The 25287-nt window shown below is 55.1% G+C and overlaps 1 protein-coding gene across 1 annotated transcript; it reads left to right on the top strand.

Annotated features, from left to right (window-relative positions):
- The first annotated feature begins 2136 nt into the window (after nt 1-2136).
- On the top strand, nt 2137-23610 carry LOC119974299 (sodium/potassium-transporting ATPase subunit alpha-1-like). The gene is made up of 2 exons (XM_038813071.1): nt 2137-2361; nt 23527-23610. Exons 1-2 carry the CDS (start codon nt 2155-2157, stop codon nt 23608-23610), a joined length of 291 nt encoding a protein of 96 aa, XP_038668999.1. The 5' UTR covers nt 2137-2154.
- The last annotated feature ends 1677 nt before the right edge of the window (nt 23611-25287 follow it).

Here is a 25287-nt window from a genome sequence, read left to right as displayed (position 1 = left end):
TCATCCATACCAGTATTGAACTGCGTCCTCTGATGTACTGCTCCCAGTCATCCATACCAGTATTGAACTGCATCTTCTGATGTACTACCCCAGAGTACAGTGGACGCCGGGACAGTGAGTAAATTTAAGGAGGAGATGGACAGATTTTTAATTAGTAATGTGTTGAACGGTGTTGAACTTTCAAGAAGGCGTAAGGCATGCTTGCCTTCATTGGCCGGGGCATTGAGTATAAGAATTGGCAAGTCATGTTGCAACTGTACAGAACCTTAGTTAGGCCACACTTGGAGTATAGTGTTCAATTCTGGTCGCCACACTACCAGAAGGATGTGGGGGATTTAGAGAGGGTGCAGAAGAGATTTACCAGGATGTTGCCTGGTATGGAGGGCATTAGCTATGAGGAGCGGTTGAATAAACTCTGTTTGTTCTCACTGGAACAACGGAGGTTGAGGGGCGACCTGATAGAGGTCTGAAAAATTATCAGGGGCATAGACAGAGTGGATAGTCAGAAGCTTTTCCCCAGGGTTGAGGGGTCAATTACTAGGGGGCATAGGTTTAATGTGCGAGGGGCAAGATTTAGAGGAGATGTACGAGGCAAGTTTTTTTACACAGAGGGTAGTGGGTGCCTGGAACTCGCTGCTGGAGGAGGTGGTGGAAGCAGGGACGATAGTGACATTTAAGGGGCATCTTGACAAATACGTGAATAGGATGGGAAGAGAGGGATAGGACCCCAGAAGTGTAGAAGATTTTAGTTTCGACGGGCAGCATGGTCGGCACGGGCTTGGAGGGCCGAAGGGCCTGTTCCTGTGCTGTACTTTTCTTTGTTTCTTTGTTTTGTTTCTTTGGTTATGGAGAATGGGCAGGATGGTGACGTTGGGGCTGAGATGAGATCAGCTTTGATGGTATTGAATGGCGGAGTGGGCTGCAGGGGCTGAATTGCAAACACCTGCTCCTCGTTCTTATGTTCCATCCTCCCTCTCAGCTCATTATAAGTGGAAAGCTGTGGTCAAATGACCCTTTAAGCACCTGAGTTCCAGGGAACACAACCTTGCAGAGTGTAATCCCTCCATGTAAAGTAACTCTTGGCAGGGAGGTATCATTCTGGTAAATCTACACTGCATCCATTCCAACATATCCTGCCTGAAATGCAGTGCCCAGAACTGCTCATTAACTCTGGGTGTTGAATAACCAGAGGTTAAATAAACTGGAGTATGACTTACCCTGGTGTATTCCCGTCTGGAAATAGAAGATCCAAAATTCCATTCACCTTTTTCATTGTTTCTGGACCTGTTCTTGTCATTTAATTTTATTTTTTAAAATTCTATTTTTTTTAAATTTAGAATACCCAATTATATATATTTCTTTCCAATTAAGGGGCAGTTTAGCGTGACCAATCCACCTAACCAGCACATCTTTGGGTTGTGGGGGTGAAACCCACGCAGACACAGGGAGAATGTGCAAACTCCACACGGACAGTGACCCGGGGCCGAGATTCGAACCCGGGTCCTCAGCGCCGCAGTCCCAGTGCTAACCACTGCGCCACCGTGCTGCCCTTCTTGTCATTTTATTGACCTCTGTACTGTTGGGACCTTCCCTGCTTCACCAACTTCCACCATTGAGAAAGTGTCCTGTTCTACCATTCGTAGGATGACCTCTCACCCCCCCCCCCCCCCCCCCGCCACATAGCTTTGCCCTGAAGCTATATTAATATCTCTTTGAAATTTTAGACTTTTGTCAACATTGCTTACAAAATACTGTCCATCATTGTCCCCTCAGCCAGTTTGGGTTTCTGGCCTCCTCAGTCCCACCAGTTGAGCCGTAGCTGAAGGGCCCCAGCAGTCAGACTGTTAGAGTCCCTGCAAGTTCTCTTTCTTCTGTAGTCTGTCACTCAGGACCTTCCGTGGAGTCAAGGGGTTTTTACAGCACAAAAGAGGCCCTTCGGCCCATCGTGTTTGCACCGGCCATCAAGCACCTATCTACTCTAATCCCATTTTGCCGCACTTGCCTATGTGTGCTTTGTCGGTGTGTATTTCAACTCCACTGTTGTGAGGGTTCCCGCCTCCACAACCCTTTCAGGCAGTGAGTTCAGTTCCCCACCACACTCTGAAGAGAAGTCAGGCGAGATTGTCCGGATAGGATTCCGTTCTCTGATTGGGGATGGGTCCGAATGGCCGGAGACTTGGCGGAGAGCCAGCACTCGTGCGATCACCTCTAACTTCCTTGGTGTACTCTCTGTTGCAGTATGGGAGATCGGACAGCTACCGCGTGGCCACCACACAGGGGGACAAGGACAACAAACTCTCGCCAAAAAAGGGCAAGGGTCAGAAAAGGGACATGGATGACCTGAAGAAGGAAGTCGCTCTGGTGAGTAGTGTCAATGAAATGGTGCGCCATCCAGCTGGCAAAGTAAGCTGCGGGGTGGGGGGGGGGGGGGGGGTTTGATGTGATGTGATGAACGTGGGCGAGGGGACACGGGGTGTGGGTTGGGGAAGGGGTTTGAAGAGGCGCGAGGAAGCGTTGTGGGTGAGGGAGGGGTTTGAAGGGGAGCGAGGAGGTTGGGTGGGGGAGGGGTTTGAAGGGGAGCAAGGGGGGTGAGTGAGGGAGGATTTGAAAGGGAGTGGGGTGTGTGTGGGTGGGGGAGGGGTTTGAAGGGGAGCGAGGGGGTTGGGTGGGGGAGGGGTCTGAAGGGGAGCGAGGGGGTGGGTGGGGGAGGGGTTTGAAGGGGGGCGAGGGGGTGTGGGTGGGGGAGGGGTTGAAGGGGAGCGAGGAGGCAGAGTGGGTGGGGGAGGGGTTTGAAGGGGAGCGAGGGGGGTGGGTGGGGGAGGGGTTTTAAGGGGAGCAAGGGGGTTGGGTGGGGGAGGGATTTGAAAGGGAGTGGGGTGTGTGTGGGTGGGGGAGGGGTTTGAAGGGGAGCGAGAGGGGTTGGGTGGGGGAGGGGTCTGAAGGGGAGCGAGGGGGTGGGTATGGGAGGGGTTTGAAGGGGAGCGAGGGGGTGTGGGTGGGGGAGGGGTTTGAAGGGGAGTGAGTGGGGTGTGGGTGGGGGAGAATGTGCAAACTCCACACGGACAGTGACCCAGAGCCGGGATCGAACCTGGGACCTCAGCGCCGTGAGGTAGGATGGCTAACCCACTGCACCATCGTGCTGCCCTCTACCTTCCCCATTTTGATACAAAAATTTGGGCCTGCCAACAGCCGCACGAAGAAGCTCCACGCCGGCCTCTGAGCTGACCCCTTCTCCATGACCCGTCCACTCAGTGTGTGGAGCAAAGTCCAAAATAACGATCACAGAATACTCTGCCTTCCTCGCCACAGCAAACAGCGCCTTCCCATCACAACAAAAATCAATCCTCGAATACACATTGTGTGCTGGCGAAAAAAACGAATACTCCCTACCCGTGGGTGCCAAAAGCTCTATGGGTCCAGCCTCCCACCTCTTTCATAAAGCGGTCAAAATCTTCACGCCCCTCTGACAGTGCAGCGTTCCCTCAGTACTGACCCTCTGACAGTGCAGCACTCCCTCAGTACTGACCCTCTGACAGTGCAGCACTCCCTCAGTACTGACCCTCTGACAGTGCAGCACTCCCTCAGTACTGACCCTCTGACAGTGCAGCGTTCCCTCAGTACTGACCCTCTGACAGTGCAGCACTCCCTCAGTACTGACCCTCTGACAGTGCAGCGCTCCCTCAGTACTGACCCTCTGACAGTGCAGCGTTCCCTCAGTACTGACCCTCTGACAGTGCAGCACTCCCTCAGTACTGACCCTCTGACAGTGCAGCACTCCCTCAATACTGACCTCTGACAGTGCAGCGCTCCCTCAGTACTGACCCTCTGACAGTGCAGCACTCCCTCAGTACTGACCCTCTGACAGTGCAGCACTCCCTCAGTACTGACCCTCTGACAGTGCAGCGCTCCCTCAGCACTGACCCTCTGACAGTGCGGCACTCCCTCTGTACTGACCCTCTGACAGCGCAGCACTCCCTCAGTACTGACCTTCTGACAGTGCAGCACTCCCTCTGTACTGACCCTCTGACAGCGCAGCACTCCCTCAGTACTGACCCTCTGACAGTGCAGCACTCCCTCAGTACAGACCCTCTGACAGTGCAGCACTCCCTCAGTACAGACCCTCTGACAGTGCAGTGCTCCCTCAGTACTGACCCTCTGACAGTGCAGCACTCCCTCAGTACAGACCCTCTGACAGTGCAGTGCTCCCTCAGTACTGACCCTCTGACAGTGCAGCACTCCCTCAGTACAGACCCTCTGACAGTGCAGCACTCCCTCAGTACTGACCCTCTGACAGTGCAGTGCTCCCTCAGTACTGACCCTCTGACAGTGCAGCACTCCCTCAGTACTGACCCTCTGACAGTGCAGCGCTCCCTCAGCACTGACCCTCTGACAGTGCAGTGCTCCCTCAGCACTGACCCTCTGACAGTGCAGCGTTCCCTTAATACTGACCCTCTGACAGTGCAGCGTTCCCTCAGTACTGACCCTCTGACAGTGCAGCACTCCCTCAGTACTGACCCTCTGACAGTGCAGCACTCCCTCAATACTGACCCTCTGACAGTGCAGCACTCCCTCAGTACTGACCCTCTGACAGTGCAGCGCTCCCTCAGCACTGACCCTCTGACAGTGCGGCACTCCCTCTGTACTGACCCTCTGACAGCGCAGCACTCCCTCAGTACTGACCTTCTGACAGTGCGGCACTCCCTCTGTACTGACCCTCTGACAGCGCAGCACTCCCTCAGTACTGACCCTCTGACAGTGCAGCACTCCCTCAGTACAGACCCTCTGACAGTGCAGTGCTCCCTCAGTACTGACCCTCTGACAGTGCAGCACTCCCTCAGTACAGACCCTCTGACAGTGCAGTGCTCCCTCAGTACTGACCCTCTGACAGTGCAGCACTCCCTCAGTACAGACCCTCTGACAGTGCAGCACTCCCTCAGTACTGACCCTCTGACAGTGCAGTGCTCCCTCAGTACTGACCCTCTGACAGTGCAGCACTCCCTCAGTACTGACCCTCTGACAGTGCAGCGCTCCCTCAGCACTGACCCTCTGACAGTGCAGTGCTCCCTCAGCACTGACCCTCTGACAGTGCAGCGCTCCCTCAGCACTGACCCTCTGACAGTGCAGCGCTCCCTCAGCACTGACCCTCTGACAGTGCGGCACTCCCTCTGAACTGACCGTACGTTTAAGTAGGGTGATCATTGCTCGGCACAACATCGAGGGCCGAAGGGCCTGTTCTGTGCTGTACTGTTCTATGTTCTATGACCCTCTGACAGTGCGGCACTCCCTCTGTACTGACCCTCTGACAGCGCAGCACTCCCTCAGTACTGACCCTCTTACAGTGCAGCACTTCCTCAGTACTGACCCTCTGACAGTGCAGTGCTCCCTCAGTACTGACCCTCTGACAGTGCAGCACTCCTTCAGTACTGAGCCTCTGACAGTGCAGCACTCCCTCAGTACTGACCCTCTTACACTGCAGCACTCCCTCAGTACTGACCCTCTGACAGTGCAGCGCTCTCTCAGTACTGACCCTCCAACAGTGCAGCACTCCCTCAGTACTGACCCTCTGACAGTGCAGCACTCCCTCAGTACTGACCCTCTGACAGTGCAGCACTCCCTCAGTACTGACCCTCCAACAGTGCAGCACTCACTCAGCACTGACGCTCTGACAGTGCAGCACTCCTTCAATACTGACCCTCTGACAGTGCAGCACTCCCTCAGTACTAACCCTCTGACAGTGCAGCGTTCCCTCAGTACTGACCGTCTGACAGTGCAGCACTCCCTCAGTTCTGACCCTTTGACAGTGCGGCACTCCCTCAGTACTGACCCTCTGACAGTGCAGCGCTCCCTCAGTACTGACCCTCTGACAAGACAGCACTCCCTTAGTACTGACCCTTTGACAGTGCAGCACTCCCTCAATTATGACCATCCAATATTGTAGCACTCCCTCAGTACTGACCCTCTGACAGTGCAGCACTCCCTCAGCACTGACTCTCTGACAGTGCAGCACTCCCTCAGTACTGACCCTCTTACAGTGGATGGCTCCCTCAGTACTGACCCTCTGACAGTGCAGCACTCCCTCAGTACAGACCCTCTGACAGTGCAGCACTCCCTCAGTACTGACCGTCTGACAGTTCAGGGCTCCCTCAGCACTGACCCTCTGACAGTGCAGCACTCCCTCAGTACTGACCCTCTGACAGTGCAGCACTCCCTCAGTACTGACCCTCTGACAGTGCAGCACTCCCTCAGTACTGACCCTCTTACAGTGGAGGGCTCCCTCAGTACTGACCCTCTGACAGTGCAGCACTCCCTCAGCACTGACCCTTGACAGTTCAGGGCTCCCTCAGTACTGACCCTCTGACAGTGCTGCACTCCCTCAGTACGACTCTCTTACAGTGGAGGGCTCCCTCAGTACTGACCCTCTGACAGTGCAGCACTCCCTCAGTACAGACCCTCTGACAGTGCAGCACTCCCTCAGTACTGACCGTCTGACAGTTCAGGGCTCCCTCAGCACTGACCCTCTGACAGTGCAGCACTCCCTCAGTACTGACCCTCTGACAGTGCAGCACTCCCTCAGTACTGACCCTCTGACAGTGCAGCACTCCCTCAGTACTGACCCTCTTACAGTGGAGGGCTCCCTCAGTACTGACCCTCTGACAGTGCAGCACTCCCTCAGCACTGACCCTTGACAGTTCAGGGCTCCCTCAGTACTGACCCTCTGACAGTGCTGCACTCCCTCAGTACGACTCTCTTACAGTGGAGGGCTCCCTCAGTACTGACCCTCTGACAGTGCAGCACTCCCTCAGTACTGACCCTCTGACAGTGCAGCGCTCCCTCAGTACTGACACTCTGACTGTGCAGCATTCCCTCAGTACTGGCACTCTGACTGTGCAGCACTCCCTCAGTACTGACCCTCTGACAGTGCAGCACACCCTCAGTACTGACCCTCTGACAGTGCAGCACTCCCTCTGTACTGACCCTCTGACAGTGTAGCACTCCCTCAGTACTGACCCTCTGACAGTGCAGCACTCCCTCAGTACCGATGCTCTGACAGTGCAGCACTCCCTCAGTACTGACCCTCTGACAGTGCGGCGCTCCCTCAGTACGACTCTCTTACAGTGGAGGGCTCCCTCAGTACGACTCTCTTACAGTGGAGGGCTCCCTCAGTACTGACTCTCTGACAGTGCAGCACTCCCTCAGTACTGACCCTCTGACAGTGCAGCATTCCCTCAGTACGACTCTCTTACAGTGGAGGGCTCCCTCAGTACTGACCCTCTGACAGTGCAGCATTCCCTCAGTACGACTCTCTTACAGTGGAGGGCTCCCTCAGTACTGACCCTCTGACAGTGCAGCACTCCCTCAGCACTGACCCTCTGACAGTGCAGCACTCCCTCAGTACTGACCCTCTTCCAGTGCTGCACTCCCTCAGTACGACTCTCTTACAGTGCAGGGCTCCCTCAGTACTGACTCTCTGACAGTGCAGCACTCCCTCAGTACTGACCCTCTGACAGTGCAGCAGTCCCTCAGCACTGACCCTCTGACAGTGCAGCACTCCCTCAGTACTGACCCTCTTCCAGTGCTGCACTCCCTCAGTACGACTCTCTTACAGTGCAGGGCTCCCTCAGTACTGACCCTCTGACAGTGCAGCACTCCCTCAGTACTTACCCTCTGACAGTGCAGCACTCCCTCAGCACTGACTCTCTGACAGTGCAGCACTCCCTCAGTACTGACCCTCTGACAGTGCAGCAGTCCCTCAGTACTGACCCTCTGACAGTGCAGCACTCCCTCAGTACTGACCCTCTGACAGTGCAGCAGTCCCTCAGCACTGACCCTCTGACAGTGCAGCACTCCCTCAGTACTGACCCTCTTCCAGTGCTGCACTCCCTCAGTACGACTCTCTTACAGTGCAGGGCTCCCTCAGTACTGACCCTCTGACAGTGCAGCACTCCCTCAGTACTGACCCTCTGACAGTGCAGCACTCCCTCAGTACTGACCCTCTGACAGTGCAGCAGTCCCTCAGCACTGACCCTCTGACAGTGCAGCACTCCCTCAGCACTGACTCTCTGACAGTGCAGCACTCCCTCAGTACTGACCCTCTGACAGTGCAGCAGTCCCTCAGCACTGACTCTCTGACAGTGCAGCGCTCCCTCAGCACTGACCCTCTGACAGTGCGGCACTCCCTCTGTACTGACCCTCTGACAGCGCAGCACTCCCTCAGTACTGACCTTCTGACAGTGCGGCACTCCCTCTGTACTGACCCTCTGACAGCGCAGCACTCCCTCAGTACTGACCCTCTGACAGTGCAGCACTCCCTCAGTACAGACCCTCTGACAGTGCAGTGCTCCCTCAGTACTGACCCTCTGACAGTGCAGCACTCCCTCAGTACAGACCCTCTGACAGTGCAGTGCTCCCTCAGTACTGACCCTCTGACAGTGCAGCACTCCCTCAGTACAGACCCTCTGACAGTGCAGCACTCCCTCAGTACTGACCCTCTGACAGTGCAGTGCTCCCTCAGTACTGACCCTCTGACAGTGCAGCACTCCCTCAGTACTGACCCTCTGACAGTGCAGCGCTCCCTCAGCACTGACCCTCTGACAGTGCAGTGCTCCCTCAGCACTGACCCTCTGACAGTGCAGCGCTCCCTCAGCACTGACCCTCTGACAGTGCAGCGCTCCCTCAGCACTGACCCTCTGACAGTGCGGCACTCCCTCTGAACTGACCGTACGTTTAAGTAGGGTGATCATTGCTCGGCACAACATCGAGGGCCGAAGGGCCTGTTCTGTGCTGTACTGTTCTATGTTCTATGACCCTCTGACAGTGCGGCACTCCCTCTGTACTGACCCTCTGACAGCGCAGCACTCCCTCAGTACTGACCCTCTTACAGTGCAGCACTTCCTCAGTACTGACCCTCTGACAGTGCAGTGCTCCCTCAGTACTGACCCTCTGACAGTGCAGCACTCCTTCAGTACTGAGCCTCTGACAGTGCAGCACTCCCTCAGTACTGACCCTCTTACACTGCAGCACTCCCTCAGTACTGACCCTCTGACAGTGCAGCGCTCTCTCAGTACTGACCCTCCAACAGTGCAGCACTCCCTCAGTACTGACCCTCTGACAGTGCAGCACTCCCTCAGTACTGACCCTCTGACAGTGCAGCACTCCCTCAGTACTGACCCTCCAACAGTGCAGCACTCACTCAGCACTGACGCTCTGACAGTGCAGCACTCCTTCAATACTGACCCTCTGACAGTGCAGCACTCCCTCAGTACTAACCCTCTGACAGTGCAGCGTTCCCTCAGTACTGACCGTCTGACAGTGCAGCACTCCCTCAGTTCTGACCCTTTGACAGTGCGGCACTCCCTCAGTACTGACCCTCTGACAGTGCAGCGCTCCCTCAGTACTGACCCTCTGACAAGACAGCACTCCCTTAGTACTGACCCTTTGACAGTGCAGCACTCCCTCAATTATGACCATCCAATATTGTAGCACTCCCTCAGTACTGACCCTCTGACAGTGCAGCACTCCCTCAGCACTGACTCTCTGACAGTGCAGCACTCCCTCAGTACTGACCCTCTTACAGTGGATGGCTCCCTCAGTACTGACCCTCTGACAGTGCAGCACTCCCTCAGTACAGACCCTCTGACAGTGCAGCACTCCCTCAGTACTGACCGTCTGACAGTTCAGGGCTCCCTCAGCACTGACCCTCTGACAGTGCAGCACTCCCTCAGTACTGACCCTCTGACAGTGCAGCACTCCCTCAGTACTGACCCTCTGACAGTGCAGCACTCCCTCAGTACTGACCCTCTTACAGTGGAGGGCTCCCTCAGTACTGACCCTCTGACAGTGCAGCACTCCCTCAGCACTGACCCTTGACAGTTCAGGGCTCCCTCAGTACTGACCCTCTGACAGTGCTGCACTCCCTCAGTACGACTCTCTTACAGTGGAGGGCTCCCTCAGTACTGACCCTCTGACAGTGCAGCACTCCCTCAGTACAGACCCTCTGACAGTGCAGCACTCCCTCAGTACTGACCGTCTGACAGTTCAGGGCTCCCTCAGCACTGACCCTCTGACAGTGCAGCACTCCCTCAGTACTGACCCTCTGACAGTGCAGCACTCCCTCAGTACTGACCCTCTGACAGTGCAGCACTCCCTCAGTACTGACCCTCTTACAGTGGAGGGCTCCCTCAGTACTGACCCTCTGACAGTGCAGCACTCCCTCAGCACTGACCCTTGACAGTTCAGGGCTCCCTCAGTACTGACCCTCTGACAGTGCTGCACTCCCTCAGTACGACTCTCTTACAGTGGAGGGCTCCCTCAGTACTGACCCTCTGACAGTGCAGCACTCCCTCAGTACTGACCCTCTGACAGTGCAGCGCTCCCTCAGTACTGACACTCTGACTGTGCAGCATTCCCTCAGTACTGGCACTCTGACTGTGCAGCACTCCCTCAGTACTGACCCTCTGACAGTGCAGCACACCCTCAGTACTGACCCTCTGACAGTGCAGCACTCCCTCTGTACTGACCCTCTGACAGTGTAGCACTCCCTCAGTACTGACCCTCTGACAGTGCAGCACTCCCTCAGTACCGATGCTCTGACAGTGCAGCACTCCCTCAGTACTGACCCTCTGACAGTGCGGCGCTCCCTCAGTACGACTCTCTTACAGTGGAGGGCTCCCTCAGTACGACTCTCTTACAGTGGAGGGCTCCCTCAGTACTGACTCTCTGACAGTGCAGCACTCCCTCAGTACTGACCCTCTGACAGTGCAGCATTCCCTCAGTACGACTCTCTTACAGTGGAGGGCTCCCTCAGTACTGACCCTCTGACAGTGCAGCATTCCCTCAGTACGACTCTCTTACAGTGGAGGGCTCCCTCAGTACTGACCCTCTGACAGTGCAGCACTCCCTCAGCACTGACCCTCTGACAGTGCAGCACTCCCTCAGTACTGACCCTCTTCCAGTGCTGCACTCCCTCAGTACGACTCTCTTACAGTGCAGGGCTCCCTCAGTACTGACTCTCTGACAGTGCAGCACTCCCTCAGTACTGACCCTCTGACAGTGCAGCAGTCCCTCAGCACTGACCCTCTGACAGTGCAGCACTCCCTCAGTACTGACCCTCTTCCAGTGCTGCACTCCCTCAGTACGACTCTCTTACAGTGCAGGGGCTCCCTCAGTACTGACCCTCTCACAGTACGGCACTCCCTCAGCACTGACCCTCTGACAGAGCAGCACTCCCTCAGCACTGACTCTCTGACAGTGCAGCACTCCCTCAGTCCTGACCCTCTGACAGTGCAGCCGTCCCTCAGTACTGACCCTCTGACAGTGCAGCACTCCCTCAGTACTGACCCTCTGACAGTGCAGCAGTCCCTCAGTACTGACCCTCTGACAGTGCAGCACTCCCTCAGTACTGACCCTCTTCCAGTGCTGCACTCCCTCAGTACGACTCTCTTACAGTGCAGGGCTCCCTCAGTACTGACCCTCTGACAGTGCAGCACTCCCTCAGTACTGACCCTCTGACAGTGCAGCACTCCCTCAGTACTGACCCTCTGACAGTGCAGCAGTCCCTCAGCACTGACCCTCTGACAGTGCAGCACTCCCTCAGCACTGACTCTCTGACAGTGCAGCACTCCCTCAGTACTGACCCTCTGACAGTGCAGCAGTCCCTCAGCACTGACTCTCTGACAGTGCAGCACTCCCTCAGCACTGACTCTCTTACAGTGCAGGGCTCCCTCAGTACTGACCCTCTGACAGTGCTGCACTCCCTCAGTATGACTCTCTTGCAGTGCAGGGCTCCCTCAGTAGTGATCTTCTTCCAATGTCACACTCTCTCAGCATTGTCCCTCCAACAGAGTCACACTCTCTCAGCTTTAAGCTTTCATTAAATTCGTTCGCTTTAACTGTTCTGTTGACCAATCTGGAACTTTAGCCCATGTTGTGAACTGATAATTATTCTCCTGAGCCCTGTTTAGTGAGTTTATAAAGCCCTTTATATCAGTCAGCCTGTTTGCAGGTCAAATCTGTTGACAAGTCGTCAAAATCGGGGCTAACCAGTGCCTTTTAGGAGAACAAAATGTGATGTGCTATTTTGTCTTGTACAGTGCTATGAATATACTGTGGAACTGGATCCACATCAAAGACTGCTCCATGACGTTGGCATGAACCCTTAGAGATTAATTCAGCATAACACCATCACACCCTGGATTTTGATGATGTTCTCTGCAGGGAGAATCTATATTTAGTCTGAGGTCTGCCCACATGCATTAAGATACAACATGAAAGAGAATTTTGCAAACGGGGAAAGAATTCTCCAATCAGTTGTGTTGCCTGTTACAGTGTGCAGGGTTTAGGCCGCATCCTCCACCATTTTGATTCATACGCACACCGTTCTGTTATCTCTCAGCTTTTGAATAGCTGCTGGAGCTAATGAGGAGGCAGGACAGGAACATGACACAAGGGCAGGAAGGATCAGTGATATTAAAGAGTTTTACTCCATATACCTGTCCTGGGAGTGTTTGATGGGAATAGTGGGCTCCCGAGGGATTCGGGTTCCAGTCCTGGAACTGGCCCAGCTCCACTTAAGGTGAATTTGATGCTCGTGAGGGGGTTGCCCTGCTATACCAGCTGGTGGAAACAGCTGCCTGGTTCCATCCTTCAGTGTTCCGAAAGCAATTTTATGCCTTGTAGAGAAGATAAGTCCTCTTTCAGTACAATCCCTGATTAAATCTTTCCAAGCAAACATTTCTGATTTCCCCCTGGTCTTGTTATGCTTTGTCCTGAACATCTGCCAGCTTCCTGCCATTCGATCAGAGATAGACAGTGTCCATGTTTAATGTTGATTCCGGAGTGTCCCCTGATGTCTTCCTGCATGTGTGCCTGGAGAATCAGAGCAAATTAAAACTCACAGAGTCTCTCTGTACTACCATCTCATATCCAGGGAATCCTGCGTTGAGTATCTCTCCTCCTGACACTTCCTAAAGTCTATTCACCATCTATAAGGGACAAGTTAGGAGTGTAATGTAATATTGTCCACTTGCCTGGATGAGTGCAGCTCCAACAGTACAACAGGCTCGACACCATCCAGGACAAAGTAGCCCAGCTTGATTGGCACCTCTACCACAAACATTTAAATTTTCCACCATAGAGAAACAGTGGCAGCCATGTGCACCATCTAAAGGACCTCACCAAGGTTCCTTAGCAGCTTCCAAACCCACAACCTCTGCCATCTACAAGGACAACAGCAGCAGTTGATATTAAGAAAGAGGAGGTGTTGGGCATCTTAAAAAGCATTAAGGTATCCACCTTAGAGCCTGATGGGATCTACCCCAGAATACTGCAGGAGGCAAGGGAGGAAATTGCTGGGGCCTTGACAGTAATCTTTGCATCTCCATTGGCTGCAGGTAAAGTTCCAGAGGACTGGAGAGTAGCTATTGTTTAAGAAGGGCAGCAGGGATAATCCAGGAAATTTTAGGCCGGTGAGCGTTATGTCAGTGGTGCGGAAATTATTGGAAAAGCTTCTTCGGTTACGGGTATAGGGTGGATACGTGGGTTTGAGTAGGGTGATCATTGCTCGGCACAACATCGAGGGCCGAAGGGCCTGTTCTGTGCAGTACTGTTCTATGTTCTATGAGGTCGTGCCTCATTAATTTGATCGAGTTTTTTGAGGAAGTGACAAAGATGATAGATGAGGGAAAGGCAGTAGATGTTGTGTACATGGACTTCAGTAAAGCCTTTAACAAGGTACATCATGGCAGACTGGCACAAAAGGTGAAGTCACATGGGACCAGAGAGCTGGCAAGTTGGATACAGAACTGGCTTGGGCACAGACAACAGAGGGTAGCAGTAGAAGGGTGTTTCTGAATGGAAGGCTGTGACTAGCGATGTTCCACAGGGATCAGTTCTGGGGCTTTTGTTGTTCATGGTGTATATCAATGATTTGGAAGAAAATGTAGCTGGTCTGATTAGTAAGTTCGCAGATGACACAAAAATTGGTGGAGTTGCGGATAGTGAAGAGGATAGTCAGAGGATACAGCAGGATATAAACTGGCTGGAGTCTTGGGCGGAGAAATGGCAGATGGAGTTTATTCCGGACAAGTGTGCAGTAATGCACTTTGGAAGGTCCAGTACATGTAGGAATTACACAGTAAATGGTGGAACACTTGCGATAAACAGAGAAACAGGAGGAGGCCCATTCAGCCCCTCGAGGCTGTTACACAGGAACAGGAAGAGGCCCATTCAGCCCTTCGAGACTGTTACACAAGAACAGGAAGAGGCCCATTCAGCCCACGAGCCTGTTACACAGGAACAGGAGGGGGTCCATTCAGCCCCTCGAGCCTGTTACACAGGAACAGGAGGGGGTCCATTCAGCCCCTCAAGCCTGTTACACAGGAACAGGAAAAGGCCCATTCAGCCCCTCGAGCCTCTAACACAGGAACAGGAGGGGGTCCATTCAGCCCCTCGAGCCTGTTACACAGGAACAGGAAAAGGCCCATTCAGCCCCTCGAGCCTCTAACACAGGAACAGGAGGAGGCCCATTCAGCCCCTCGAGCCTGTTACACAGAAAGAGGAGGAGGTCCATTCAGCCCTTCGAGCCCTTTACGCAGGAACAGGAGAAGGCCCATTAGGCCCTCAAGCCTGTTACAAAGGAACAGGAGGAGGTCCATTCGGCCCCTCGAGACTGTTACAAAGGAAAAGGAGGCGGCCCATTCAGCTCCTTGAGCCTGTTACACAGGAACAGGAGGAGGTCCATTCGGCCCCTCGAGGGTATTACATAGGAACAGGAGGAGGTCCATTCAGCCCCTCGAGCCCGTTACACAGGAACAGGAGAATGCCCATTCAGTCCTTCGAGTCTGTTACACAGGATCAGGAGAAGGGCCATTCAGCCCCTCAAGTCTGTTACACAGGAACAGGAGAAGGACCATTCAGCCCCTCGAGCCAGATACACAGGAACAGGAGGAGGCCCATTCAGCCCTTGGAGCCCGTTACACAGGAACAGGAGGAGGTCCATTCAGCCCCTCGAGCCTGTTACACAGGAACAGGAAGAGGCCCATTAAGCCCCTCGAACCTGTTACACAGGAACAGGAGGGAACCCATTCAGTCACACTCGAGCCTGTTGCACAGGAACAGGAGGAGGTCCATTCAGCCACTCAAACCTGTTACACAGGAACAGGAGGAGGCCCATTCAGCCCCACGAGGCTGTTACACAGGAACAGGAGAAGGCCCATTCAGCCCCTCTAGTGTGCCACACAGGAACAGGAGGAGGCCCATTCAGCCCCTCGAGGCTGTTACTCAGGAATAGGAGAAGACCCATTCAGCCCCTGGAGCCTGTTACATAGAAACAGGAGGAGGTCCATTCAGCTTCTCGAGCCTGTTACACAGGAACAGGAAGAGGCCCATTCAGCCCCTCGAACCTGTTCCACAGGAACAGGAGGGTACCCATTCAGTCCCACTAAAGCCTGTTGCACAGGAACAGGTGGCGGCCCATTCAGCCCCTCGAGGCTGTTACACAGGAACAGGAGAAGGCCCATCCACCCCCTCTAGTGTGTCACACAGGAACAGGAGGGGACCCATTCAGTCCCACCCGAGCCTGTTACACAGATATAGGAGGAGGCACATTCAGCCCCTCGAGGCTGTTACACAGGAACAGGAGAAGGCCTATTCAGCCCCTCGAGCCTGTTACACAGGAACAGGAGGAGGCCCATTCAGACACTCAATCCTATTGCACAGGTACAGGAGGAGGTCCATTCAGCCCCTCGAGCCAGATACACAGGAACAGGAGGAGACCTGTCCATTCAGCCTCTGGAGCCTGTCACACAGGAACAGAAGGAGGCCATTCAGTCCCTCGAGCCTGTTACGTAGGAACAGGAGGTGGCCCATTGAGCCCCTCGAGCCTGTTATACAGGAACAAGAGGAGGCCCATTTGACCCCTTGAGCCAGATACACTGGAACAGGAGGAGGCCCATTCAGCCCCTCTAGTCTATTACACAGGAACAGAAGGAGGTCCATTCAGCCCCTCGAGCCTGTTACACAGGAACAGGAGAAGGCCCATTAGGCCCTCAATCCTGTTACACAGGAACAGGAGAAGGCCCATTCACCCCCTCTAGTGTGTCACACAGAAACAGGAGGAGACCCATTCAGTCCCACTCGAGCCTGTTACACAGGAACAGGAGGAAGCCCATTCAGCCCCTTGAGGCTGTTACTCAGGAATAGGAGAAGACCCATTCAGCCCCTCGAGGCTGTTACTCAGGAATAGGAGAAGACCCATTCAGCCCCTTTAGCCTGTTACAAAGGAACAGGAGGAGGTCCATTCAGCCCCTCGAGCCTGTTACACAGGAACAGGAAGAGGCCCATTCAGCCCCTCGAACCTGTTACACAGGAACAGGAGGAAACCCATTCAGTCCCACTCGAGCCTGTTGCACAGGAACAGGAGGAGGTCCATTCAGCCACTCAAACCTGTTACACAGGAACAGGAGGAGGCCCATTCAGCCCCTCGAGGCTGTTACACAGGAACAGGAGGTGGCCCATTTAGCCCCTTGAGCCAGATACACTGGAACAGGAGGAGGCCCATTCAGCCCCTCTAGTCTATTACACAGGAACAGCAGGAGGTCCATTCAACCCCTCGAGCCTGTTACACAGGAACAGGAGGAGGCCCATTAGGCCCTCAAGCCTGTTACACAGAAACAGGAGACGACCCATTCAGTCCCACTCGAGCCTGTTACATAGTAACAAAAGGAGGCCCATTGAGCCCCTCGAGACTGTTACACAAGAACAGAAGGCAGTCCATTCAGCCCTTGAGCCTGTTACTCAGGAACAGGAGGTGGCTCATTCAGACCCCCGATCATATTGCACAGGAACAGGAGGAGGTCCATTCAGCCTCTCGGGCCAGATACACAGGAACAGAAGGAGGCCATTCAGCCCCTGGAGCCTGTTACACAGGAACAGGAGGAGGTCCATTCAGCCCCTGGAGCCTGTTACATAGGAACAGGAGGAGGCCCATTCAGACCCACTCGAGCATGTTACACAGGAACAGGAGGAGGCCTATTCAGCTCCTCGAGGCTGTTACTCAGTAATAGGAGAAGGCCCATTCAGCCCCTGGAGCCTGTTACAGAGGAAAAGAAGAAGGTCCATTCAGCCGCTGAAGCCCGTTACACAGGGACAGGAGGAGCTCCATTCAGCCCCTCGAGCCTGTTACACAGGAACAGGCGAAGGCCCATTCAGCCCCTAAACCCTGTTACACAGGAATAGGAGGAGGTCGATTCAGCCCCTCGAGCCTGTTACACAGGAACAGGAGAAGGCCCATTAGGCCCTCAAGCCTGTTACACAGGAACAGGAGGAGGCCCATTCAGCCCCTCGAGCCTGTTACACAGGAACAGGAGGAGGCCCATTCAGCCCCTCAAGCCTGTTACACAGGAACAGGAGGAGGCCCATTCAGTCCCACTCGAGCCTGTTACACAGGAACAGGAGGAAGCCCATTCAGCCCCTCGGGCCTGGTACACAGGAACAGGAGAAGGCCCATTAGGCCCTCAAGCCTGTTACACAGGAACAGGAGGAGGCCCATTCAGTCCCACTCGAGCCTGTTACACAGGAACAGGAGGAAGCCCATTCAGCCCCTCGAGGCTGTTACTCAGGAACAGGAGGCGACCCATTCAGCCCCTGGAGCCTGTTACATAGGAACAGGAGGAGGCCATTCAGCCCCTCGAGCCTGCTACACAGGAACAGGAAGAGGCCCATTCAGCCCCTCGAACCTGTTACACAGGAACAGGAGGGAACCCATTCAGTCCCACTCGAGCCTGTTGCACAGGAACAGGAGGAGGTCCATTCAGCCCCTCGAGGCTGTTACACAGGAACAGGAGGAGACCCATTCCGTCCCACTCGAGCCTGATACACAGATACAGGAGGAGGCACATTCAGCCCCTCGAGGCTGTTACTCAGGAATAGGAGGAGGCCCATTCAGACACTCAATCCTATTGCACAGGAACAGGATGAGGTCTATTCAGCCCCTCGAGCCAGATACACAGGAACAGAAGGAGGCCATTCAGTCCCTCGAGCCTGTTACGTAGGAACAGGAGGTGGCCCATTGAGCCCCTCGAGCCTGTTATACAGGAACTGGAGGAGGCCCATTCAGTCCCACTCGAGCATGTTACACAGGGACAGGAGGAGGCCCATTCAGTCCCACTCGTGCCTGTTACACAGGAACAGTAGGAGGTCATTTCAGCCCCTCGAGCCTGTTACATAGGAACAGGAGGAGGCCCATTGAGCCCCTCGAGACTGTTACGCAAGAACAGAAGGCAGTCCATTCAGCCCCTCGAGCCTGTTACACAGGAACAGGAGGTGGCCCATTCAGACCCTCGATCCTATTGTACAGGAACAGGAGGAGGTCCATTCAGCCCCTCGAGCCAGATACACAGGAACAGAAGGAGGCCATTCAGTCCCTCGAGCCTGTTACGTAGGAACAGGAGGTGGCCCATTGAGCCCCTCGAGCCTGTTATGCAGGAACTGGAGGAGGCCCATTTGACCCCTTGAGCCAGATACACTGGAACAGGAGGAGGCCCATTCAGCCCCTCTAGTCTATTACGCAGGAACAGCAGGAGGTTCATTCAGTCCCTCGAGCCTGTTACACAGGAACAGGAGGAGGCCCATTCAGTCCCACTCGAGCATGTTACACAGGAACAGGAGGCGACCCATTCAGTCCCACTCGTGCCTGTTACACAGGAACAGTAGGAGGTCATTTCAGCCCCTCGAGCCTGTTACATAGGAACAGGAGGAGGCCCATTGAGCCCCTCGAGACTGTTACACAAGAACAGAAGGCAGTCCATTCAGCCCCTCGAGCCTGTTACACAGGAACAGGAGGTGGCCCATTCAGACCCTCGATCCTAATGCACAGGAACAGGAGGAGGTCCATTCAGCCTCTCGGGCCAGATACACAGGAACAGAAGGAGGCCATTCAGCCCCTGGAGCCTGTTACACAGGAACAGGAGGAGGTCCATTCAGCCCCTGGAGCCTGTTACATAGGACCAGGAGGCGGCCCATTCAGTCCCACTCGAGCCTGTTACACAGGAACAGGAGGAGGCCCATTCAGCTCCTCGAGGCTGTTACTCAGTAATAGGAGAAGGCCCATTCAGCCCATGGAGCCTGTTACACAGGAAAAGAAGAAGGTCCATTCAGCCGCTGAAGCCCGTTACACAGGAACAGGAGGCCCATTCAGCCCCTGGAACCTGTTGCACAGGAACAGGCGAAGGCCCATTCAGCCCCTCAAGCATGTTACACAGGAACAGGTGGAGGTCCATTCAGCCCATGGAGCCTGGTACACAGGAACAGGAGAAGGCCCATTCAGCCTTTCGAGCCTGTTGCACAGGAACAGGTGGAGGTCCATTCAGCCCGTCGAGCCTGTTACACAGGAACAGGAGGAGGTCCATTCAGCCCCTGGAGCCTGTTACACAGGAACAGGAGGAGACCTGTGTCCCTTGAGCCTGTTACACAAGAAAAACAGGAGGCCAATCCAGCTCCTCTCAAGCCTGTTACACAGGAAGAGGATGAGGCCGATTCAGCATCATTGAGCACATTACATAGGAAGAGATAGAGACCATTTCAACATCAACAGGAGGAAGCCCATTCAGTGACTCTCAAGTATGTCACACAGGACCAGCAGGTGGCCCACTCAACCCTCTCGACCTTGTTACACAGGAACAAGAGGAGGCCCATTCAGCCCTCTAGCCTGCTACACAAGAACAGGAGGAGGTCCATTCAGCCCCCTTCTCAAGCCTGTTACACAGGAAGAGGAGGAGGCACATTCAGCACCATTGAGCACATTACACATGAAGAGATAGAGACCCGTTCAACATTTCAAGCCTGTTAGACAGGAACAGAACAAAGGCCTTTCAGTGACTCCCGAGCCTGTCACACAGGAACAAGAGGTGGCCCATTAAGTCCCTCGAACCAGTTGCACAGAATCCAGAAGAGACCCTCTCAGCCCCCTCGAGCCTGTTATAGAGGAACCGGACAATGTCTATTCAGCCTCTCTCGTGGTTTTATACACGAAGAAGAGGAGGCCCATTCAGCCCCCAGCTCGAGCCTGTTACACAGGAACAGGAGGAGGTCCATTCAGCCCCCTTCTCAAGCATGTTACACAGGAATAGAAGGCCCATTCAGCCCCTAGAGCCTGCTACACAGGAACAGGAGGAGATCCATTCAGCCCCCTTCTCAAGCCTGTTACACAGGAAGAGGAGGAGGCCCATTCAGCCCCTAGAGCCTGCTACACAGGAACAGGAGGAGATCCATTCAGCCCCCTTCTCAAGCCTGTTACACAGGAATAGAAGGCCCATTCAGTCCCTCTAGCCTGCTACACAGGAACAGGAGAAGGTCCATTCAGCGCCCTTCTCCAGCATGTTACACAGGAATAGAAGGCCCATTCAGCCCCTCGAGCCTGCTACACAGGAACAGGAGGAGGCCCATTCAGCCCCTATCTCAATCCTGTTATACAGGAAGAGGAGTAGACCCATTCAGTCCCTCTTTAACATGTAACACAGGATGAGATGGAGATCTTTTCAGCGCCTCGAGCCTGTTACACAGGAATAGGAGGAGGCCCATTAATACCTAAGCATGTGACAATGGAAGAGACAGAGACCCATTCAGCCCCTCGAACATGTACACAGGAACTGGAGGAGGCCCATAACACACCCCTCTCGTGCCTGTTATACAGAAACAGGAGGAGGCCCATGCAACCCCTCGACCCTGTAACAAAGAAACAAAGGAGGATGCCTATTCAGCTCCTCTCGTGGCAGTAACACAGGAACAGTAGGATGCCTATTCAGCCTCTCTCGAGCCTGTTACACAGGAACAGGAGGAGGCCTGTGTTCTTCGAGCCTGTCACACAGCAAGAGGAGGAGGCCCATTCAGCATCATTGAGCACATTGCACAGGAAGAGATAGAGACCATTTCAACATCAACAGGAGGAAGCCCATTCAGTGACTCTCGAGCCTGTTACACAGGACCAGCAGGAGGCCCATTCAACCCTCTCGACCTTGTTACACAGGAACAAGAGGAGGCCCATTCAGGTCCTCTTGATCCTGTACACAGGAACAAGAGGAGGCCCATTCAGCCCTCTAGCCTGCTACACAGGAACAGGAGGAGGTCCATTCAGCCCCCTTCTCAAGCCTGTTACACAGGAAGAGGAGGAGGTCCATTCAGCCCTCTAGCCTGCTACACAGGAACAGGAGGAGGTCCATTCAGCCCTCTCGACCTTGTTACACAGGACCAGCAGGAGGCCCATTCAGCCCTCTCGACCTTGTTACACAGGAACAGGAGGAGGTCCATTCAGCCCCTCTTGATCCTGTTACACAGGAACAGGAGGAGGTCCATTCAGCCCCTCTTGATCCTGTTACACAGGAACAGGAGGAGGTCCATTCAGCCCCTCGATACTGTTACACAGGAACAGGACGAGGACCATTCAGCCCCCGACTCGAGCCTGTTACACAGGAACAGGACGAGGACCATTCAGCCCCCCACTCGAGCCTGTTGCACAGGAACTGGAGGAGGCCCATTCAGCCCCTTGAGCCTGTTACACAAGAACTGGAGGAGGCCCATTCAGGCACTTAAGCCTTTCACAGGAATAGGAGGAGGCCCATTCAACCCCCTTCTCAAGCCTGTTACACAGGAATAGAAGACCCATTCAGCCCCTCTTGAGCCTGTACACAGGAACAGCAGGAGAGACATTCATACCTAAGCATGTTACAATGGAAGAGACAGAGGCCCATTCAGCCCCTCGACCATGTACACAGGAACTGGAGGAGGCCCATAACACACCCTCCTCGTGCCTGTTATACAGCCACAGGAGGAGACCCACTCAGCCCCTCGAACCTGTTATACAGGAAGAGGAGGAGGTCCATTCAGCCCCTTGCGAGCATGTTACACAAGAACCGGAGGAGGCCTATTCAGCCTCCTCGAGCCTGTTGCATAGGAACAGGAGGAGGCCCATTAACCCCCACCCCCACCCCCCCCCAACCAAGCCTGTTGCACAAGAACAGGTGAAGTCCATTCGGCTCCTCTCGAGCCTGATACATAGGAAGAGGAGGAGGCCCATTCAGCCCCCATCTCAAGCCTATGATACAGGAACAGGAGGAAGACCATTCCTCCTCCATGAGCCTGTATCAGGTAAAGTACATTCATCCCCTCTTGAGCCCGTTACTCATGAACAGAAGGAGGCGCAGTCAGCTCCCTTGAGCATTTCACAAAGGAAGAGACGGTGGGCCATTCAGCCCCTTGAGCCTGTTACACAAGTAAAAGGAGGAAGCCCATTCAGCCCCTCCCAAGCCTGTTACTCAGGAACAGGATGAGATCCATTCAGCCCGTGAAGCCAGATCCAGCCAGGCCATCATTGACATAATGATGTCTCTAAGTCATGAACCTCGGTGATGGGGACAGCAGTCCATGGGAAGAATTCTGAATCAGCAGAGCCTTTACTCTGGGAGTGCACAGGGTTTTAGTATTGGGAGTGTGGTAGAGGAATGCCACTGTCAATTCCTGTGTAACATGCTCAAGTGGGCTAGTGTCACACGGGTGGATTTAAACTAGTTGTCAGGGGGTTGGGAGCCAAAGCAAAGGTGGATTAACAGAAGAAGAACTAGAGAGTAGGGCCAGTAAGACTCCGAGGAAGAGCAGGCAGGAAGTGATTGCTGATCAAAGAGGATCTGGTGGACTGAAGTGCATTTGTTTCAATGCGAGAAGTATAACGGGTAAGGCAGAGGAACTTAGGGCTTGGATTAGTACGTGAACTATGATGTTGTTGCCATTACAGAAACTTGGTTAAGGGAAGGACAGAATTGGCAGCTTAACGTTCCAGGTTACAGATGGTTCAGGTGGGATAGAGGGGGATGTAAAAGAGTTGGGGGAGTTGTACTACTGGTTAAGGAGAATACCAGTGCAGAAGGAGGCCATTCGGCCCATCGAGTCTGCACCGGCTCCTGGAAAGAGCACCCTACCCAAAATTAACACCTCCACCCTATCCCCATAACCCAGGGTAGAGGGGTCAATTACTAGGGGGCATAGGTTTAAGGTGCGAGGGGCAAGGTTTAGAGGAGATGTACGAGGCAAGTTTTTTACACAGAGGGTAGTGGTGGTCTGGAACTCGCTGCCGGAGGAGGTGGTGGAAGCAGGGACGATAGTGACGTTTAAGGGGCATCTTGACAAATACATGAATAGGATGGGAATAGAGGGATACGGACCCCGGAAGGGCAAGGGGTTTTTAGTTCAGTGGGCAGCATGGTCGGCACAGGCTTGGAGGGCCGAAGGGCCTGTTCTTGTGCTGTACTTTTCTTTGTTCTGTGTTTATAGAAGTTATAGAACAGTACAGCACAGAACAGGCCCTTCGGCCCTTGATGTTGTGGCGAGCAATGATCACCCTACTCAAACTGGACAGTTTCTGACAGTTTCTGTCTGAGTATTGGATATAAGGCAGAAGGATTTGGTGTTCAATGGACACCTCCTGTTCAAGTTGGGATTGGTCTGAACCTGGACTTTGTTCCTCTTTCTCTCTCTCTACAGACAGAGCATAAAATGTCCGTCGAAGAAGTCTGCAGAAAGCACCAGGCCGACTGTGTACAGGTCAGTGAGAATCTCTACTGTTAACATTATCCCTGTGAACAAAACATCCGAGTCTCCCTCCGTCCGAGTCTCCCTCCATCCGAGCCTCCCTCCGTCCGAGCCTCCCTCCGTCCGAGCCTCCCTCCGTCCGAGCCTCCCTCCGTCCTGACCTCCCTCCGTCCTGACCTCCCTCCATCCGAGCCTCCCTCCGTCCGAACCTCCCTCCGTCCGAACCTCCCTCCGTCCGAACCTCCCTCCGTCCGAGCCTCCCTCCGTCCGAGCCTCCCTCCGTCCGAGCCTCCCTCCGTCCGAGCCTCCCTCCATCCTGACCTCCCTCCATCCTGACCTCCCTCCATCCGAGCCTCCCTCCGTCCGAACCTCCCTCCGTCCGAGCCTCCCTCCGTCCGAGCCTCCCTCCGTCCGAGCCTCCCTCCGTCCGAGCCTCCCTCCGTCCGAGCCTCCCTCCATCCTGACCTCCCTCCCTCCGAGCCTCCCTCCGTCCGAGCCTCCCTCCGTCCGAGCCTCCCTCCTTCCGAGCCTCCCTCCATCCTGACCTCCCTCCATCCGAGCCTCCCTCCGTCCGAGCCTCCCTCCGTCCGAGCCTCCCTCCGTCCGAGCCTCCCTCCGTCCGAGCCTCCCTCCGTCCTGACCTCCCTCCGTCCGAGCCTCCCTCCGTCCGAGCCTCCCTCCGTCCGAGCCTCCCTCCGTCCGAGCCTCCCTCCATCCTGACCTCCCTCCATCCTGACCTCCCTCCATCCGAGCCTCCCTCCGTCCGAACCTCCCTCCGTCCGAGCCTCCCTCCGTCCGAGCCTCCCTCCGTCCGAGCCTCCCTCCGTCCGAGCCTCCCTCCGTCCGAGCCTCCCTCCATCCTGACCTCCCTCCGTCCGAGCCTCCCTCCATCCTGACCTCCCTCCGTCCGAGCCTCCCTCTGTCCGAGCCTCCCTCTGTCCGAGCCTCCCTCCGTCCGAGCCTCCCACCGTCCGAGCCTCCCTCCGTCCGAGCCTCCCTCCGTCCGAGCCTCCCTCCGGCCGAGCTTCCCTTCATCCGGGTCTCCCTCCATCCGAGCCTCCCTCCGTCCGAGCCTCCCTCCATCCTGACCTCCCTCCGTCCGAGCCTCCCTCCGTCCGAGCTTCCCTTCATCCGGGTCTCCCTCCATCCGAGCCTCCCTCCGTCCGAGCCTCCCTCCATCCTGACCTCCCTCCGTCCGAGCCTCTCTCCGTCCGAGCCTCCCTCCGTCCGAGCTTCCCTTCATCCGGGTCTCCCTCCATCCGAGCCGCCCTCCGTCCGAGCCTCCCTCCGTCCGAGCCTCCCTCCGTCCGAGCCTCCCTCCGTCCGAGTCTCCCTCCGTCCTGACCTCCCTCCATTCGAGCCTCCCTCCGTCCGAGCCTCCCTTCATCCGAGTCTCTCTCATAGAATCACAGAATGTACAGTGCAGAAGGAGGCCATGTGGCCCATTCGAATCTGCACCGGCCCTTGGCAAGAGCACCCTACCGAAGATCAGCCCTCCACCCGATCCCCGTAACCCAGTAACCCCACCTAACCTTTTCGTCACTACGGGCAATTTAGCATGGCCAATCCACCTAACCTGCACATCTTTGGACTGTGGGAGGAAACCGGAGCACCCGGAGGAAACCCACGCACACACGGGGAGAACGTGCAGACTCCGCACAGACAGTGACCCAGCTGGGAATCGAACCTGGGACCCTGGCGCTGTGAGGCAGC

Source organism: Scyliorhinus canicula, chromosome 12, assembly GCF_902713615.1.
Source record: "Scyliorhinus canicula chromosome 12, sScyCan1.1, whole genome shotgun sequence".
NCBI classification, from domain to species: Eukaryota; Metazoa; Chordata; class Chondrichthyes; order Carcharhiniformes; family Scyliorhinidae; genus Scyliorhinus; species Scyliorhinus canicula.
This window is presented reverse-complemented; position numbering and strand designations above follow the sequence as displayed.

Bases quoted from the DNA above. Each gene is read 5' to 3' on its own strand.
- LOC119974299 (XM_038813071.1), top strand. From the start codon at position 2,155: ATGGGTCCGAATGGCCGGAGACTTGGCGGAGAGCCAGCACTCGTGCGA. The intron at 2,362-23,526 runs GTGAGTAGTGTC...CTCTCTCTACAG, and splicing joins TGAAGAAGGAAGTCGCTCTG to ACAGAGCATAAAATGTCCGT.